The sequence below is a fragment of the Schistocerca gregaria genome, chromosome 5, assembly GCF_023897955.1.
Source record: "Schistocerca gregaria isolate iqSchGreg1 chromosome 5, iqSchGreg1.2, whole genome shotgun sequence".
Lineage (NCBI taxonomy): Eukaryota > Metazoa > Arthropoda > Insecta > Orthoptera > Acrididae > Schistocerca > Schistocerca gregaria.
Genome location: NC_064924.1, coordinates 353,970,241 through 353,989,939, shown reverse-complemented (window position 1 = coordinate 353,989,939; position 19,699 = coordinate 353,970,241). Strand labels below are relative to the sequence as shown.

At 40.7% G+C, this 19,699-nt stretch overlaps 1 protein-coding gene across 1 annotated transcript in view; it reads right to left on the bottom strand.

Annotated features, from left to right (window-relative positions):
- The window catches only part of LOC126273341 (dynein axonemal heavy chain 10), a 1,458,287-nt gene that overhangs the window by 79,922 nt on the left and 1,358,666 nt on the right, over positions 1-19,699 (bottom strand). The window contains exon 149 of the mRNA XM_049976887.1: positions 1,789-1,960. Coding sequence (XP_049832844.1) covers positions 1,789-1,960 — 172 coding nt within the window. The remainder of the gene's footprint in view (positions 1-1,788; positions 1,961-19,699) is intronic.

Sequence of the window (19,699 nt, the reverse complement as noted above, 5' to 3'; positions counted from 1 at the left end):
CACACCCACTCAATATGATGCCTATGAAACCCCCTCTCCATCAAATCCCCGCCCCCACCCCCCTCTCCCCACTATCACTCTCTCTCTCTCTCTATGTTCCTGTGATTGTACTTACTATTAGCTTTTCCTCACACAAATGTGCTATGAGAGTAATTCAGTAAAATGATGTGGCATACATCTGGGATGAGGTAATTGGTCCATATATTTATAGTCCAGTTTCAATGTTGCTGATGCCATAGACAACGGGCAACCCCTGCAGTATTGTGAAGCTGCTTTGTGTCTCCAGTGTACTGTTAGTAAAACAGCTGCACACTCCCTACACAATTGTCTTGTAGACATGAGTGTATTTAAGTCTGAATATTGATTCTGTTGTGGTGTTGATAAATATTGGACAACTTTGTCTGCATGTCTTGAGGTTTCAACTGCTATTTTTTGTTGCATTCAATACTGATGACACTACAATCTCCCTCTGACCTGATTCAAAACATCCATGGATTTTACTCCACAAAACATAGTCAGAATGGCATCTTACTTATTTTATGTTGTGTATTTAACAAAGAGACAACATTCTGCTTAAATTAAGGTGGCAAAATAACATTATTTTGTTGTGGTCTCCAGTCTTAAAGTGGTTTGATGTGCTCTCCACATTAGTCTATGACATGCAAACCTATTCATCTCTGCATACGTACTACAACCCTAGTCCAGTTTCTACTTACTGTTCTAAAGCGTTGGTTAATGGAGACATTATAGGTCTAATATGATATTGTTGGTCATCTTTGAATGACATTCCTATTCATCACACTGAGCATTCTTATGCTATAGATAGAAAAAATTTAGTGTGTGCTGCAGCAAATCATATAAGAATGGGAGGAATTATCATGAGCAATTCAGCCAATATAAACCCTTTTGAGAGACTCTGCAGAAATAGCAGTATTTAAATTTGCACTAAATGTGGTTGAAAATAACTTAAATAAGTGGAATTATTGATGAGTAGTGCTTGATTACCTTTTTTAAATGCTGACTATATGCTCATAACAAGAAGACAACTGAAGGAACTTACACGAGACATTAAACAAAAATTGATAATTTAAATACAAATAGTGTAAACACAATCATTGAAACTGGTAAATTTACATTGAAATTTATAAAAATAATGTTCAAATAGGAATAGTAAATATTAATTCAATGAAACAAGTGTAAAAATATAACAGAAAGTTAGGAAAATGAGGAACATATGCAGAATTGCACCACAAAAAGAATAAACTGTAGCAGTGACTAAATGAATTAAAGAAACAATTGTTAAATCACAGGAGCAAATTACATTTTGAAACTACTGAACACATACTTAGATTATCACTCTCTCCAAACATATCACTTCTTGAAAATTACTTAGCTGAATAATGGGTTTCCCACAGCATATTATGCAAGGTAATGTGTGGTGGTTTTTATGTTTCCATATTTTTGTCCAACCTCTGTATTATTACCCCTGTAGCATTCCTGATGTGATACATTGTATGACATCATTCAACAACATAAAGGATAAATCTAATAATGAATATAGGAATTATGCTGAAAAATGTGGCTTTAGTGAAATAAAAAGCACTTTGGTTCCTTCTGTGATGTTAAGCAATATGGTATTTAAATACATGTTATTCATTAATGAGTACATTGCTTATATTTTAACAGGATAATTTGTCGTCAATGAATACAAATTTATCTGTGGTTTGTTCATACGTTTTTGTTTACAATATTTATCTGTAAAAATAGAAAATGAAAACTAAATGTTACCAATATAGTCATCTTTGGTTCCCTCTGGTGGTATAATATACTCCACAGACTCATCATGGTAAAAGTAAAAAATATCAAATGTTTCAAAAAGGAAATCTCCCATATATTCATCCATATAGGTTCGTACAATACGACGATCATAATCATCTATGACTCTTCCGCCATACATTACCTAACATTAGAAAGAAAAAAAAATGTAAGAAAGGATGTAAATTGATTTCAGTAAAATAGGTGAAGAAGTGTGAAACAATAAAATAATAATTATATTTATAAAATATGTAATGATAGGCAGGTTTAGGAATTCCCAGCAGATAGTAACAGATTTTTCCACTGCATTACTCTAAAATGAGAAGTAATTTTCATTTTCAGTTCCAAACATTTCCTCTCTGTTATCAAACAATGAAAAATCCAGGATGTATTGTAACAATATTATGAAAGGAAAGTTATTGCTAGTCACCATATAGTGGCGATGCTGAGTTGCAGATAAGGCACAACAAAAAGACTCGCAAATAAGCTTTTGGCCAGCAAGGTTTCCATCATAAGGCTTCTGCTTGCCTTGCTGGCTGAAAGCTTATTTGCGACAGTTTTTTTGTTGTGCCTATCTGCAATTCAGTATCTCCGCTATATGGCAAGTAGCAACATTCCTTTCATAATATTGTTACATTCCTCTCCATTATGATTTTATTAAGGCATTTTATATACTAATGGTTATTCATGAACCTACAAAATGCTGTTAATTGTTCACTGTAGTCATATTTACAAAGCATGTATACAAGACTGACAATACATTGAAAATAGTCTCAAATCATTTTAGAAAGGAAAGGAACATAGAACACAATTAGTAATTGAATGTAAAGAATATTAACATTAATTGATTTCAAGTTATTGTAATCAGAAACAAATTCAGAACCTCTGAATATAATAGAAACCAAGCTGAAAGGCATGCTATAGACGTCTTCATTATATGAAAGGAAATTGCTAGTGCCCTATCAATGGCCTCTGTGTGAGAGCAGAACACTGCATCATAGTTAACTGATGAAAACACCCAACCTTTATACAGTATCCTATATTTTCATGGAATTAATGGTACACTTATTGAAGTTCATGAGTTAAAGCAGTACTATATCTCTCCATCTTTAATTATGCATTTCACAGCATTTTCAAGCTATATACAGTGCTCATATTGACATTCAATGTGGATCTACAGTATATGGCAAAGAGAAGCATAAGTGTATTCAATGTTATTATTAATGATAGGCATTACCAATAAAACCACATAATGATAGATAGTACCACACATTACTACCACATACACTGCCTTGTCCACATGATTTTGAGGATTTTCAGGAGCCCAGAACACCAATTATGGATGTTCACAGTACCATTAAGTCTGAATTGTGCCTCATCAGAACATACTACTTTCCATCTATATCCCTCATCCTCATAAACCATGTGCTGAGACCAGTCTTAGTATTCAGTCTTTCAGTCTGGATCATCCTTGTTCACTGTATGTAACGGTCTTGAAATGTAAATATTGTGGATGAAGCAACAGACATTTCAAACAAGTCACAATGCTCTATTATTGTGAGACTGGGGGACTACAATGACAATATTCAATTACATTTTCTTGGTTTTCATGACATTAGCCAAGCTAGTATTGCTGCTGCCTTATTCACTGTGTTGGGTGGCATGTTCTAGAATTATGTATGAAGAAAAAACTGGTGGTCTGAACCTCTGATGGTGCCTCAGTCCTGGTAGAACAATTAAACGAATTGCAAGCTAAGGACTGTGAAACTGTCTACAAAGCTCTTTCTACTCACTGTTTTGCACATCTTTTAAATTTAGTTTCGAAGCAGAGTCGTTCTTGTCTAATGCCAGCAAGGATATTTTTCTCCATGTTTCAGGGTATTCCTGGTTTCTTCCACCAGTCTTCAACTGTACAGAAATTAGGGAAAGTGAAGAGTGAAATGAGATGGAACTGTATGCCAGAATAATATCTGCCCTTTTTTTTTTTTTTAAAAAAAAAAAAAAACATGCGGGGATAATTGAGGTTTGAAATGAAATACTTGACAATCCAGACTATATTAAAAACAAAGATTCCAAGACTTACCAAGCGGGAAAGCACCGGCAGACAGGCACAATGAACAAAACACACAAACACACACACACACAGAATTACTAGCTTTCGCAACCGATGGTTGCTTCTTCAGGAAGGAGAGGGAAAGACGAAAGGATGTGGGTTTTAAGGGAGAGGGTAAGGAGTCATTCCAATCCCGGGAGCGGAAAGACTTCCCTTAGGGGGAAGAAAAGGACAGGTGTACACTCGCGCACACACACACACACACACATATCCATCCGCACATACACAGACACAAGCAGACATATTTAGGCAAAGATGTCAGTCGAGGCGGAAGTACAGAGGCAAAGAAGTTGTTGAAAGACAGGTGAGGTATGAGCGGCGGCAACTTGAAATTAGCGGAGGTTGAGGCCTGGCGGATATCGAGAAGAGAGGACATACTTAAGGGCGAGTTCCCATCTCCGGAGTTCGGATAGGTTGGTGTTGGCGGGAAGTATCCAGATAACTCGGACGGTGTAACACTGTGCCAAGATGTGCTGGCCGTGCACCAAGGCATGTTTAGCCACAGGGTGATCCTCATTACCAACAAACACTGTCTGCCTTTGTCCATTCATGCGAATGGACAGTTTGTTGCTGGTCATTCCCACATAGAAAGTGTCACAGTGTAGGCAGGTCAGTTGGTAAAGCACGTGGGTGCTTTCACTCGTGGCTCTCCCTTTGATCGTGTACACCTTCCGGGTTACAGGACTGGAGTAGGTGGTGCTGGGAGGACAGGTTTTACACCGGGGGCGGTTGCAAGGATAGGAGCCAGAGGGTAGGGAAGGTGGTTTGGGGATTTCATAGGGATGAACCAAGAGGTTACGAAGGTTAGGTGGACGGCGGAAAGACACTCTTGGTGGAGTGGGGAGGATTTCATGAAGGATGGATCTCATTTCGGGGCAGGATTTTAGGAAGTCGTATCCCTGCTGGAGAGCCACATTCAAGGTCTGATCCAGTCACAAGTGGGGCACTTTTGGGGTTCTTCTGTGAGAGGTTCTGGGTTTGAGGGGATGAGGAAGTGGCTCTGGTTATCTGCTTCTGTACCAGGTCAGGAGGGTAGTTGCGGGATGCGAAAGCTGTTTTCAGGTTGTTGGTGTAATGGTCGAGGGATTCAGGACTGGAGCAGATTCGTTTGCCACGAAGGCCTAGGCTGTAGGGAAGGGACCGTTTGATATGGAATGGGTGGCAGCTGTCATAATGGAGGTACTGTTGCTTGTTGGTGGGTTTGATGTGGACGGATGTGTGAAGCTGGCCATTGGACAGATGGAGGTCAACGTCTAGGAAAGTGGCATGGGATTGGAGTAGGACCAGGTGAATCTAATGGAACCAAAGGAGTTGAGGTTGGAGAGGAAATTCTGGAGTTGTGCTTCACTGTGAGTCCAGATCATGAAGATATCATCAATAAATCTGTACCAAACCTTGGGTTGGCAGGCTTGGGTAACCAAGAAGGCTTCCTCTAAGCGACCCATAAATAGGTTGGCATACGAGGGGGCCATCCTGGTACCCATGGCTGTTCCCTTTAATTGTTGGTATGTCTGGCCTTCAAAAGTGAAGAAGTTGTGGGTGACGAGGAAAGAGGTTTTAGGTAGGGTGGCAGGTGATCGGCGTGAAAGGAAGTGCTCCATTGCAGCGAGGCCCTGGACGTGCGGGATATTCGTGTATAAGGAAGTGGCATCAATGGTTATAAGAACGGTTTCCGGGGGTAACAGACTGGGTACGGATTCCAGGCGTTCGAGAAAGTGGTTGGTGTCTTTGATGAAGGATGGGAGACTGCATGTAATGGGTTGAAGGTGTTGATCTACGTAGGCAGAGATACGTTCTGTGGGGGCTTGGTAACCAGCTACAATGGGACGGCAAGGATGTTTGGGTTTGTGAATTTTAGGAAGTAGGTAGAAGGTAGGAGTGCGAGGTGTCAGTGGGGTCAGGAGTTTGATGGAGTCAGGTGAAAGGTTTTGTAGGGGGCCTAAGGTTCTGAGGATTCCTTGAAGCTCCGCCTGGACATCAGGAATGGGATTACCTTGGCAAACTTTGTACGTAGAGTTGTCTGAAAGCTGACGCAGTCCCTCAGCCACATACTCCCGACGATCAAGTACCACAGTCGTGGAACCCTTGTCAGCTGGAAGAATGATGATGGATCGGTCAGCTTTCAGATCACGGGTAGCCTGGGTTTCGGCTGTGGTGATGTTGGGAGTAGGATTAAGGTTTTTCAAGAAAGATTGAGAGGCAAGACTGGAAGTGAGAAATTCCTGGAAGGTTTGGAGAGGGTGATTTTGAGGAAGAGGAGGTGGGTCCCGCTGTGATGGAGGACAGAACTGTTGCAGGCAGGGTTCAATTTGGATAGTGTCTTGGGGAGTTGGATCATTAGGAGTGGGATCAGGATTATTTTTTTTTCGTGGCAAAGTGGTATTTCCAGCAGAGACTACGAGTGTAGGAAAGTAAATCTTTGACAAGGGCAGTTTGGTTGAACCTGGGAGTGGGGCTGAAGGTGAGGCCTTTGGATAGGACAGAGGTTTCGGATTGGGAGAGGGGTTTGGAGGAAAGGTTAACTACTGAATTGGGGTGTTGTGGTTCCAGATTGTGTTGACTAGAATTTTGAGGTGTTGGGGGGACTGGAGCTGGAAGTGGGAGATTGAGTAGATGGGAGAGACTGGGTCTATGTGCAATGAGAGGAGGTTGAGGTTTGTTGGAAAGGTTGTGGAGGGTGAGTGAGTTGCCTTTCCGGAGGTGGGAAACCAGGAGATTGGATAGTTTTTTGAGGTGGAGGGTGGCATGCTGTTCTAATTTGCGGTTGGCTTGTAGGAGGATGCTATGTACAGCCGGTGTGGATGTGGGAGAGGAAAGATTGAGGACTTTGATTTGGGATAGGAGTTGACGGGTGTGTTCATTGACAGAGTCGATGTATAGGTGAAGGATTAGGCGGGTGACGGCTATGGATTGTGCTGTTTGGAACTGGTATAAGGACTGATGGAAAGAAGGATTGCAGCCAGAGATGGGAACTTTAAGTGTGAGGCCTTTGGGAGTAATGCCAAATGTCAGACAAGCCTGAGTAAATAAAATATGGGAGCGTAATCTGGCTAGGGAGAAGGCATGTTTGCGGAGGGAATGTAAATAAAATTTAATGGGGTCGTTGTAGGGATGTTGTGAGGTTGACATGGTATTAGAAGGTGGAAAGGGTAATATGAGGTTAAAGTGAAAGTAAATAGAAATTTATCTCTCCCAAAACAAGGCCTCAGGAGTAGACAACATTCCATTATAACTACTGACGGCCTTGGGTGAGCCAGTCCTGACAAAACTCTACCAGCTGGTGAGCAAGATGTATGAGACAGGCGAAATACCCTCAGACTTCAAGAAGAATATATTAATTCCAATCCCAAAGAAAACAGGTGTTGACAGATGTGAAAATTACGGAACTATCAGTTTAATAAGTCACAGCTGCAAAATACTAACGCAAATTCTTTACAGACGAATGGAAAAACTAGTAGAAGCCGACCTAGGGGAAGATCAGTTTGGATTCCGTAGAAATACTGGAACACGTGAGGCAATACTGACCCTACGACTTATCTTAGAAGCTAGATTAAGGAAAGGCAGACTTATGTTTCTAGCATTTGTAGACTTAGAGGAAGCTTTTGACAATGTTGACTGGAATACTCTCTTTCGAATTCTGAAGGTGGCAGGGGTAAAATACAGGGAGCGAAAGGCTATTTACAATTTGTACAGAAACCAGATGGCAGTTATAAGAGTTGAGGGGCATGAAAGGGAAGCAGTCGTTGCAAAGGGAGTGAGACCAGGTTGTAGCCTCTCCGCAATGTTATTCCATCTGTATATTGAGCAAGCAGTGAAGGAAACATAAGAAAAATTCGGAGTAGGTATTAAAATCCATGGAGAAGAAATAAAAACTTTGAGGTTCGCCGATGACATTGTAATTCTGTCAGAGACAGCAAAGGACTTGGAAGAGCAGTTGAATGGAATAGACAGTGTCTTGAAAGGAGAATATAAGATGAACATCAACAAAAGCAAAAATGAGGATAATGGAATGTAGTCGAATTAAGTCGGGTGATACTGAGGGAATTACATTAGGAAATGAGACACTTAAAGTAGTAAAGGAGTTTTGCTACTTGGGGAGCAAAATAACTGATGATGGTCGAAGTAGAGAGGATATAAAATGTAGACTGGCAATGACAAGGAACGCGTTTCTGAAGAAGAGAAGTTAGTTAACATCGAGTATAGATTTAAGTGTCAGGAAGTCGTTTCTGAAAGTGTGTAGCCATGTATGGAAGTGAAACATATAAATAGTTTAGATAAGAAGAGAATAGAAGCTTTCTAAATGTGGTACTACAGAGGAATGCTGAAGATTAGATGAGTAGATCACATAACTAATGAGGAGGTATTGAATAGAGTTGGGGAGAAGAGGAGCTTGTGGCACAACTTGACTAGAAGAAGGGTCGGTTGGTAGGACAATGTCTGAGGCATCAAGGGATCACCAATTTAGTATTGGAGGGCGGCGTAGAGGGTAAAAATCGTAGAGGGAGACCAAGAGATGAATACACCAAGCAGATTCAGAAGGATGTAGGTTGCAGTAGGTACTGAGAGATGAAGAAGCTTGCACAGGATAGAGTAGCATGGAGAGATGCATCAAACCAGTCTCAGGACTGAAGACCACAACAACAACATCAACAACATATCTACACCTACACATCTACATGACTACTCTGCAATTCACATTTTGTGCTCGGCAGAGGGTTCATCGAACCACTATCATACTATCTTCCTACCATTGCACTCCCTAACAGCGCGTGGGAAAAATGAACACCTAAACTCTTCTCTTCGAGCTCTGTTTTCTCTTATTTTATTTTGATGATCATTCCTACCTATGTAGGTTTTGTTCAACAAAATATTTTCGCATTCGGAAGAGAAAGTTGGTGACTGAAATTTCGTAAAAAGATCTCACCACAACAAAAAACGTCTTTGCTTTAATGACTTCCATCCCAATTCGCGTATCATATCTGCCACATTCTCTCCCCTATTACGTGATAATACAAAACGAGCTACCCTTTCTTGCACCCTTTCGATGTCCTCCGTCAATTCCACCTGGTAAGGATCCCACACCACATAGCAATATTCTAATACAGGACAAACAAGTGTAGTGTAAGCTGTCTCTTTAGTGGACTTGTTGCACCTTCTAAGTGTCCTGCCAATGAAACGCAACCTTTGGCTTGCCTTCCCTACAATATTATCTATGTGGTCTTTCCAACTGAAGTTGTTTGTAATTTTAACACCCAGGTACTTAGTTGAATTGACAGCCTTGAGAATTGTACTATTTATCGAGTAATCGAATTCCAACGGATTTCGTTTGGAACTCATGTGGATCACCTCGCACTTTTTGTTATTTAGCGTCAACTGCCACCTGCCACACCATACAGCAATCTTTTCTAAATCGCTTTGCAACTGATACTGGTCTTCATATGACGTTACTAGACGGTAAATTACAGCATCATCTGCGAACAACCTAAGAGAACTGCTCAGATTGTCACCCAGGTCATTTATATAGATCAGGAACAGCAGAGGTCCCACGACGCTTCCCTGGGGAACTCCTGATATCACTTCAGTTTTACTCGATGATTTGCTGTCTATTACTATGAACTGCGACCTTCCTGACAGGAAATCACGAATCCAGTTGCACAACTGAGACGATACCCCATAGGCCCACAGCTTGATTAGAAGTCACTTCCGAGGAACGGTGTCCAAAGCTTTCCAGAAATCTAGAAATACGGAATCAACTCGAGATCCCCTGTCGATAGCGGCCATTACTTTGTGCGAATAAAGAGCTAGCTGCATTGCACAAGAGCAATGTTTTCTGAAACCATGCTGATTACGTATCAATACATTGTTCCCTTCAAGGTGATTCATAATGTTTTAATACAGTATATGCTCCAAAACCCTACTGCAAACAGACGTCAATGATATACGTCTGTAGTTAGATGGATTACTCCTACTACCCTTCTTAAATACTGGTGCGACCTGCACAATTTTCCAATCTGTAGGTACAGATCTATCAGTGAGCTAGCGGTTGTATATGAGTGCTAAGTAGGGAGCTATTGTATAAGCGTAATCTGCAAGGAACCTAATCGGTATACAATCTGGACCTGAAGACTTGCCCATATCAAGCGATTTGAGTTGCTTCACAAACCCTAAGGTATCTACTTCTAAGAAACTCATGCTAGCAGCTGTTCGTTTTTCAAATTCTGGAATATTCCATATCTGTTGATGTTATGTGATCTAAAGGGTTGTAGAAGTGGTTATGAAATTGCAGAGGTGTAGCCCCTGTATTTATATGAGTGATTGCTTTGTGTATTTTGCTAGTTTCTGCTCAATCTGTAAATAATTTTCTTAAATTGTCTACCTGTCCATAATGTAGGTTTTTTATGTCGATAAATCCCCTTCCTCCTTCCTTCCTGCTTAATGTGAATTTTTCTGTTGCTGAATGTATGTGATGTATTCTATATTTGTGCATTGTGATCATGTAAGTGTATTGAGTGCTTCTAGGTCTGTGTTACTCCATTTCACTACTCCAAATGAGTAGGTCAGTATTGGTATAGCATTAGTATTTATAGCTTTTGTCTTGTTTCTTGCTGTCAATTCTGTTTTCAGTATTTTTGTTAGTCTTTGTCTGTATTTTTCTTTTAGTTCTTCTTTAATATTTGTATTATCTATTCCTATTTTCTGTCTGTATCCTAGATATTTGTAGGCATCTGTTTTTTCCATTGATTCTAAGCAGTGACTGTGGTTATCCAATATGTAATCTTCTTGTTTAGTGTGTTTTCCCTTGACTATGCTATTTTTCTTACATTTGTCTGTTCCAAAAGCCATATTTATATCATTGCTGAATACTTCTGTTATCTTTAGTAATTGATTGAGTTGTTGATTTGTTGCTGCCAGTAGTTTTAGATCATCCATGTATAGCAAATGTGTGATTTTGTGTGGGTATGTTCCAGTAATATAGTATCCATAATTTGCATTATTTAGCATGTTGGATAGTGGGTTTAGAACAAGGCAGAACCAGAAAGGACTTAACGAGTCTCCTTGGTATATTCCACACTTAATCTGTATTGGCTGTGATGTGATATTTGAATTTGTTTGGATATTAAATGTGGTTTTCCAATTATTCATTACTATGTTTAGGAACTGTATCAATATAGGATCTACTTTGTTTATTTCCAATATTTGTAGTACCCATGAGTGGGGTACACTATCAAAAGCTTTTGGTAATCAATGTATGCATAGTGTAGGGACCGTTGTTTAGTTTTAGCTTGATATTTCACCTCTGCATCTATTATCAGTTGCTCTTTACATCCTCGTGCTCCTTTGCAACAGCCTTTTTGCTCTTCATTTATAATTTTGTTCTGTGTTGTATGTGTCATTAATTTCTGTGTAATGACTGAAGTCAATATTTTGTATATTGTTGGTAGGCATGTTATGGGGCAATATTTAGCTGGGTTTGCTATGTCTGCTTGATCTTTAGGTTTCAGATAAGTTATTCCATGTGTAAGTGTATCAGGGAATGTGTATGGGTCTGCAATGTAACTGTTAAATAATTTAGTTATATGTGAATGTGTTGAGGTGAACTTCTTTAGCCAGAAATATACTATTTTATCTTTTCCAGGGGCTTTCCAATTGTGAGTAGAATTAATTGGTTGGGTGACTTCATGTCGCAAAATTTTCACTTCAGGCATTTGCGGTATCATCTTGTATGCATCTGTTTCTGCTTGTATCCACCGTGCATGCCTGTTACGTTGTACCGGGTTTGACCATATGTTGCTCCAGAAGTGTTCCATGTCTGTTATGTTTGGTGGATTGTCTATTTTAATGTGTGTGTTATCTATTGCCTGGTAAAATTTCTTTTGGTTTGTGTTGAATGTTTGGTTTTGTTTCCTCCTATTCTCACTTTTTTTTTGTATCTTCTAAGTCGTTTGGCCAATGCTTGTAATTGCTCTATCGCTTCTTGTTGTGAGATTTTACCTAACCCTTTTCGGTTTTTTTTTCTGACATTTCATTTCTTATAAATTGTGTTAGCTGTCCTATGTCTTTTCTCAGTTTTTCTATTGTGATCTGTAGCCTGTGTTGCCATGTTGGTTTTGTGGGTTTCTTCTGTGTGTTGGTTGGTTCTGAACTCTGCCTAGTGTGCATATTTAGTGTAGTGAGTGCTCCTATATAAACCAGTAGCTGTAACTCTTCCATAATTGTGTTTTCATTTATTTTGTTGTGTTGATAGTTTTTATTGTTGTTTCGACTTGTGGGTTATTTGGCAGTCTATGCAAGAATGGTCTAATGTCTGTATTTGTGTCTTTGTGTTCTATATATGTCAGCTGAAATTTTTCTTCTATATCTAACATGTGTGTCACTTCGCCAGCCGTGGTGGTCTCGCGGTTCTAGGCGCGCAGTCCGGAATCGTGCAACTGCTACGGTCGCAGGTTAGAATCCTGCCTCGGGCATGGATGTGTGTGATGTCCTTAGGTTAGTTAGGTTTAAGTAGTTCTAAGTTCTAGGGGACTAATGACCACAGCAGTTGAGTCCCATAGTGCTCAGAGCCATTTGAACCTTTTTTGTGTCACTTCGTGTGCTATTTGTGCTTATTCTGGTGGCTGTCTTAAGATTTCGTTTGTTTGTTTGCTCTGGGATGTTTGAGTCCATTACTGTATTTTCTTCTTCTTCTGATTGCACATTATATTCATCCAGTATTTGTTGTACTTGTTGTTTGATGTTTTCTAATTCTGACAGGGGCATCCTGTTATTTTTTATTATTACACAGATCTGATCAGCTAGTCGTTGTTATGTTAAAAATTTTAATATCTGGTAATAAACATTGTGAACACTTGTGATCTGTATCCAGTTGTGTTGGTTCCTAGGTTTGTTGCTTGGTAATAACAGAACATTAGGTGTCGATTAACTTTATCTGACCATCTCATCCTCTGTCTTTGTTTTCCTTCTAGGGTGGTTGCAGGAAGCATGTCCTGCAAAACACCTCTATTTGGATTTAAATCATTTTCCAGTTGGCTAGCAGTGTCGTTACCATTGTGGACGGGCATAGGGTTCAAGCATCGTACCCGACCATGACGGCACTTGTCCGAGGCTTCTTTAGTTCTGTCCTGAACCAACTAATCACACTAAAAGGGGGGTTAGCCCTATTAGTGGTTTGTTCTTTTCATCGCCTTTTACAACTGGCAGAACATACCGGAGGCCTATTCTTTTCCCGGGCCTCCATGGGGTTTATTATTATTATTATTATTATTGTTATTATTGTTATTATTATTTTCATTAGGAGTAGTAGTGGTGGTGGCAGCAGATGTGGTCATCATCTTCTTTGTCGTAGTAGTAGTAGTAGTAGTAGTATTAGTAATAGTTAGGAATGCCTACATAAAAAGTAAGGAAAGGGGATTTTCCATTATGTTTCCTATCCTCCTCGGCACCCCAGATCAGGGAACTTACGAAATAGGACAAAAAGGAAAGACCTGCACATTTCTTTGAACTTCGCACATGTGTATTCTCCTGTCACCTCTTGGTGAGTAGGTTTGTTATCTAACCATGTACATTATACTTTCAAAAATTGGTTATTTATGTTGATACATCAGTATACCATTTTGTCACTCATATAAAAATATCATTGTATGTGTACTGTGAAACTATTTGTAAATTGTATCTGGCATGTTTCAGAAGGATGTAGGTTGCAGTAGGTACTGGGAGATGAAGAAGCTTGCACAGGATAGAGTAGCATGGAGAGCTGCATCAAACCAGTCTCAGGACTGAAGACAACAACAACAACATCTGGCATGTGTTTCTCAAAGTTTTCCCAGCAGATTAAATATTCCCTCATATTTTTGGAGTACATCCTTGGTATCTTAACTCTTGTACTGATATTTCCACTGATAACCTTCCAGCTGTTCTCAAGGCAGGTGACTTGCAAGATTTTTAAAGCCCTTAACAGCCTGGAGCAAACATGTATGTTCCAGGAACCCTCACAAGTATTTACAACTTCAAAAACACATCAAAGGGATGGTACCCTGGCACCATCTCCAGCAGCTTCCTTCCTGCTGTCAGTGTTTCATCAGTCATCAGCAACAACAATGCCATTATTGGTGAGCAAAGTACACCTCTTGTAGGAAATCCGAACACAGGGCCAAGTGTGTCAGTCAGCTTTGAATATGTCAGTGGACTGTACTTGCATGGACGCCACAGACATGTGATCAGACAACATGGATGAACTGCACCCAGACATAGCATATATTCAGCTTTCCTACCCTCTACAGAAAGTCTATCATTAACTGCCAAAATCAATAACATTCCCATCTCCTTCCAGATAGATATGGAGTCCACCAATTACAACTGTGAGTCATATTATGGCATTTGGTTGCCTCGCCACCAACCCTTTGATACCCCAATGCACAATTCACAGCCTACTTACAATATCGGTCACACTGCGTTATGGTCAGGAAATTAGTTGTGGATGACCTGAGAGCTGTCAGTCGAATAGGAATGGAGATTTTAATGCACCTGAGTTATAAATTCGCGACTGTGCAACTCAAATTGACTCCCTGGGTACAAACTTGTACCTCAAAGTTCTTTTTTTTTCAAAATTCAGCTCCATATTTTCAAAATGCTCTTTGGATGTTCAAGACTTTTGAAGCCCATGTAGCCCTCCTCCCATAAGCAATGCTGAAGTACACTGAAGAGCCACAGAAACTGGTACACCTGCCTAATATCATGTAGAGCCCCTGCAAGCACGCAGAAGTGCCACAACAGAATGTGCCGGGGTCTCAATTAAAGTCTGAAGTAGTGCTGGAGGGAACTGACACCATGAATCCTTCAGGGCTGTCCATAAATCTGTAAGAGTATGAAGGGGTGGAGATCTCTTCTGAACAGCATGTTTGCAAGGCATCCCAGATGTGATCAATAATGTTCATGTCTGGGGAGTTTGGTGGCCAGTGGAAATGTTTAAATTCAGAAGAATGTTTCTGGGGCCATTCTAGCAATTCTGGACATGTGGGGTGTCACATTGCCCTGCTGGAATTGCCCAAGTCTGTCGGAATGCACAATTGACATGAATCGATGCAGGTGATCAGACAGGATGATTACGTATGTGTCATCTGTCAGAGTCATATCTAGACATATATGGGGGGTTCCATATTGCTCCACCTGCACAGGCTCCACCGGCTGGCGTGGCCTTGTGGTTCTAGGTGCTTCAATTTGGAACCAGGTGACCACTACGGTCGCAGGTTCGACTCCTGCCTTGGGCATGGATGTGTGTGATGTCCTTAGGTTAGTTAAGTTTAAGTAGTTCTAGGGGACTGATGACCTCAGATGTTAAGTCCCATAGTGCTCAGAGCCATTTGAACCATTTTTTGCACAGGCTCCACACCATTACAGAAGCTCCACTAGCTTCAACAGTCACCTGCTGACTTGCAGGGTCCAGGGATTCATGAGGTTGTCTCCATACCTGTACACATCTATCTCCTTGATACAATTTGAAACGAGACTTGTCCAACCCGGAAACATGTTTCAGCCATCAACAGTCCAATGTCAGTGATGACAGGCCCAGGCAAGGTGTAAAGCTTTGTGTCATGCAGTCATCAAGGGTACACAAGTAGTCCTTCGGCTCCAAAAGCCCATATCAATAATATTTCGTTGAATGTTTGTACACTGACACTTGTTGATGACCCCAACTGAAACCTGCAGCTATCTGCAGAAGAGTTGCACTTCTGTCATGTTGAATTATTCTCTTCAGTCATCATTGGTCCTATTCTCATAGGATCTTTTTCCATCCACAGCAATTCTGGAAATTTGATGTTTTACCAGATTCCTGATATTAATAGTACATTCATGAAATGGTCATACAGGAAAATCCCCACTTCATCACTGCCTTGGAGGTGCTGTGTCCTATCGCTCATGTGCCAACTATAACATCACATTCAAATGCACTTATATCTTGGTAACTTGCCATTGTGGCAGTAATAACCAATATTGTCTAATATATGCATTGCAGATTGTAGTGCTGTATTCTGCCTGTTTACATGTCTCTGTATCTGAATGTGCATGCCTATACCAGTTTCTTTGGCATTCGGTGTATTTTAAGGGTAGAAATCTTCCTTTTTTTGCTCAAGGATAAGCTTCAGGATGAATTATAGTGCCTACGAGATGAGGGCATCCTCACTTCAGTCCCAAAAAGCCAATGAGCCAAGTCCTATGTCATTGTTGGAAAAACAAATGTTGCCTTACACCTTTGGAAAGAGTTCAGGATGGCTATTAACACCCAGTCAGGATGAGTATCAGATACCTTAAGTAGAGGACGTCGTGGCCCATCTAGTGTGTGGAGAAGTGTTTTCAAAAATTGACCTGAGGCATGCAAACCTCCAAATCCTATTGGAAAAAGAATCCCGATGTACCCTAGTCATCAGCTCTTCCATCAGACTGTTCCAGAAAGATGTACTTCCCTTTGGTATAGCCAATATTTCAGCAATATTTCAATGATATCTGGAGAATTTCACTCATGAGGTACTGAAGGCAGTAAATTAGTCAGACAACATTCTCGTCACAGGCATAGGTGACCAGGACTTGCCCAGCAACTTGGACACTCTGTCACATATTATCCATTGGGCAAATCTAAAATGTAACAAGGAAAAGTGTTGTTTCTTTGTTCATCAAGCTTAATATTTCAGATACATTTTCCAGTGTTTCCAGTGTTCACCCACACCTTATTACATTGAAGCAGTACAAAAACTTCCAGTTCCTACCAATATCAGCCAATTGAAATCAGTGTTGTGACAACTGAATTACTACTGGGAGTTTATTCCCCATGCAGCCACCACTGCCAAACCTCTACACCACCTACTGTGGAGAAACATCCATTGGTAATGAATGCCAGTGTGTTACAAGCTTTCACAAACTTAAGACAGACCCTTCTCCGTCCCTCATGCATCACAGCATGCAGTCCTGCCAATCCTCTTATCCTGGCAGCAGATACATCAGACTGTGAGGTGAGGGCAGTCCCATCCCACATGACTGACAGAGTGGGACACTTGACTGCTGTTCAGTAAAATTACGGCCATATTGAGACATAAGCATTAGCCATAAGTTTTGGCCTAAAAAAATGATTATGTGTGTGGTAGAAATTTTACATTGTTCGCAGACCATAACCTCTTGCTTCCTCTTTTCAAGGCTTCAGCCAACATTTCCACCGAAACTGCATGCCACCTTCAGTGGTGGGCTCTATTCTTGTCAAGCTGTTATTAATATATTCAGTATCACTCTACTACACAACATGCTAACCCTGGGTCACAATACAATGGTCAACAAGGATTCCAAAGTGTGTTTCCACCTGGACATCATTATGGAAGAAGCTGTGGCAAACATCCCACTGAATACCAAGCTCATCACATGCCACACCATGGAGGACCCAACTCTCAGTGAAATCCTCCATTTGGTACACCACAGCTGGCCACCAGGCCGCAAATGAATCTGGCACCTGGAGCTCCAGGCCTCCCGGCACCACCAGAATAAGCTCTCAACACTGCATGACATCCCGTTGCCCCAAGGAAACACTTGGGTGATCATTTCTGCATTTCTCCAGCAGTGCACTTTGACACTCTCTCACATTGGGTACTGGGACATGGTGCTCACTGGCCCACAACCATGCATGCTGCTGTGGCATGGACACTGTTATTACTCAAATGGTATCATTTTGCACCACCTGTCAGAACAAGCAAGATGCCTCTACATTCCATTTCTTCCCTTGACCACACTCTTCCAGTCCTTGGTTCATGCTTCATTTTTGCAGTAGACATGGGCAGTGGATTCTAATGTATTTCCTGGATGTCTGCCACATCAACTACTCAAACTACTCAAATCTTCACACCACTGTCTTCAAATCTTGACACCACTGTCACAAACAATGGTCCACAATTTGAGCCTGCAAAATTCTCCAGATTCTTTGACAGAAATGACATCTCCCTAGTCCACATTGCATCCTTCTATCCTGCCCAAATATGCTAGTGGAACATTTTGCTAGCACTCTTAAAAAACTAGATGTCTAAACCTCTCTGTCACAATCCTGCGGATGAGGCTCTTACCATTTTCCTGGCACCCTACAGGCCAGCCCCACAGGATGGCTCATCTTCTGCTGAGAAACTTCATGGCTGATTTAATTGGCCTCAACTTTCTACTCTTTTCCCCACAGTTCAAAGACCCCCTACTCAAGCAGTCTAGCCACAACTGTTTCTTCACTTAAGACTTAGTAGGGGCTCTGGGATGCCAACATTAGTATCTGATAGTTGTTGTGGTCCTCAGTCCTAAGACTGGTTTGATGCAACTCTCCATGCTACTCTATCCTGTGCAAGCTTCTTCATCTCCCAGTACCTACTGCAACCTACATCCTTCTGAATCTGCTTAGTGTATTCATCTCTTGGTCTCCCTCTACAATTTTTACCCTCCACACTACCCTCCAATACTAAATTGGTGTTCCCTTTATAACAAAACGTAAAATCATGTATGTCAGTAATTTCTTTACATGTAATCTTTTATGTAAATATAGCCTTTGACTGCGAGTGTAACAACTAAGAGACGGTTATCTTTGGTCATGTGGGAAGGAGGTTGATCTTGGGAGGAGGTGGTTGATGGTCTTTGGGTCGGGAGTGTGGGTAGGAGGAGATGGTGATACAGATGTGGTGTAAAACAATGTCTTATTTCATATTATTGTAGAAGTGTTTAATGTGAATAAATGAATTAAATAGTGATGTGCAAAACTAATGTAACGTTTGCTCTCTAAAAACCAAAATACCACGTCGCCCTACAAACCAATTAGTCTCATCCAAACACAAACCGCGGGAACATCGCAGTGCAATCACCTCTAGACTTCACGAAGACAACAACGCAGCCATCGATATGAGTTAAGTACCAAACTGTTCGTACTTGTTAACGACCTCAGACTATAAATTTGAATCTCCTGTAGTGCCTGAAGTCACCATGTGGACAAAGGAGTAGGACAACTTATAGACTGTGGAAATCTTAGGAAGAGGTCTGTTAAACTTGGGGGCTCGTCCGGGATATTACAGTTAAATGCGATGAGACTAATTGGGCTTCGTTTGCGGAATATTATAAATTTTATAATTCGTAAAACATGAATAACATTGTACACGTTTTCTGGACCAGAAAAAGTAGTGTGAGAACCAAGAAAGTGCTGGCTTATCGGAGAGGTGGACCTGTGATCGACGTTGTGGTGTGAAAAGATATGTACAATTCTGCTTTGTTTCAAACTTTTTGTCAAAACTGTGTCAAAACACGTGGTGCCATCATGACACTATCAGAAGAAATTAAAAAGGAAGTGGGAGAAATGTTAGACTCGAACGTGTGTGGTGTAAGTGACGATCCAGATGACTCACAAAATGAAAGAAAACTGGATCAACAGGACAGGGTAAGTTTACTCTTTGCCAGAATGGGACAAATGCAGTCCGAATTAACAATGGCAATGAATTCAAATAGTGAATTCCTAGAATCAAAAATAAGTGCATCCAGTGAGTCGCTAGAAGTGAAATTAAACTTAACTAGTGAATCGCTGAAAGCAAAAATGAAAAGCAAAGGTGATGTACTGAAAGAAGAGATCTCAAATTTAAAACTTCAATTAGGAGAAAGTTTGAAGGGTGTGAACTCCAAAATTGAGGCTATAGAAAATAAGTTTGTGACCTTAGAAAATAAATTGGCCACAGTTAGCTCAAGTCAAAGTAAAGAGATTGAAAGGTTAACTACAGCTCA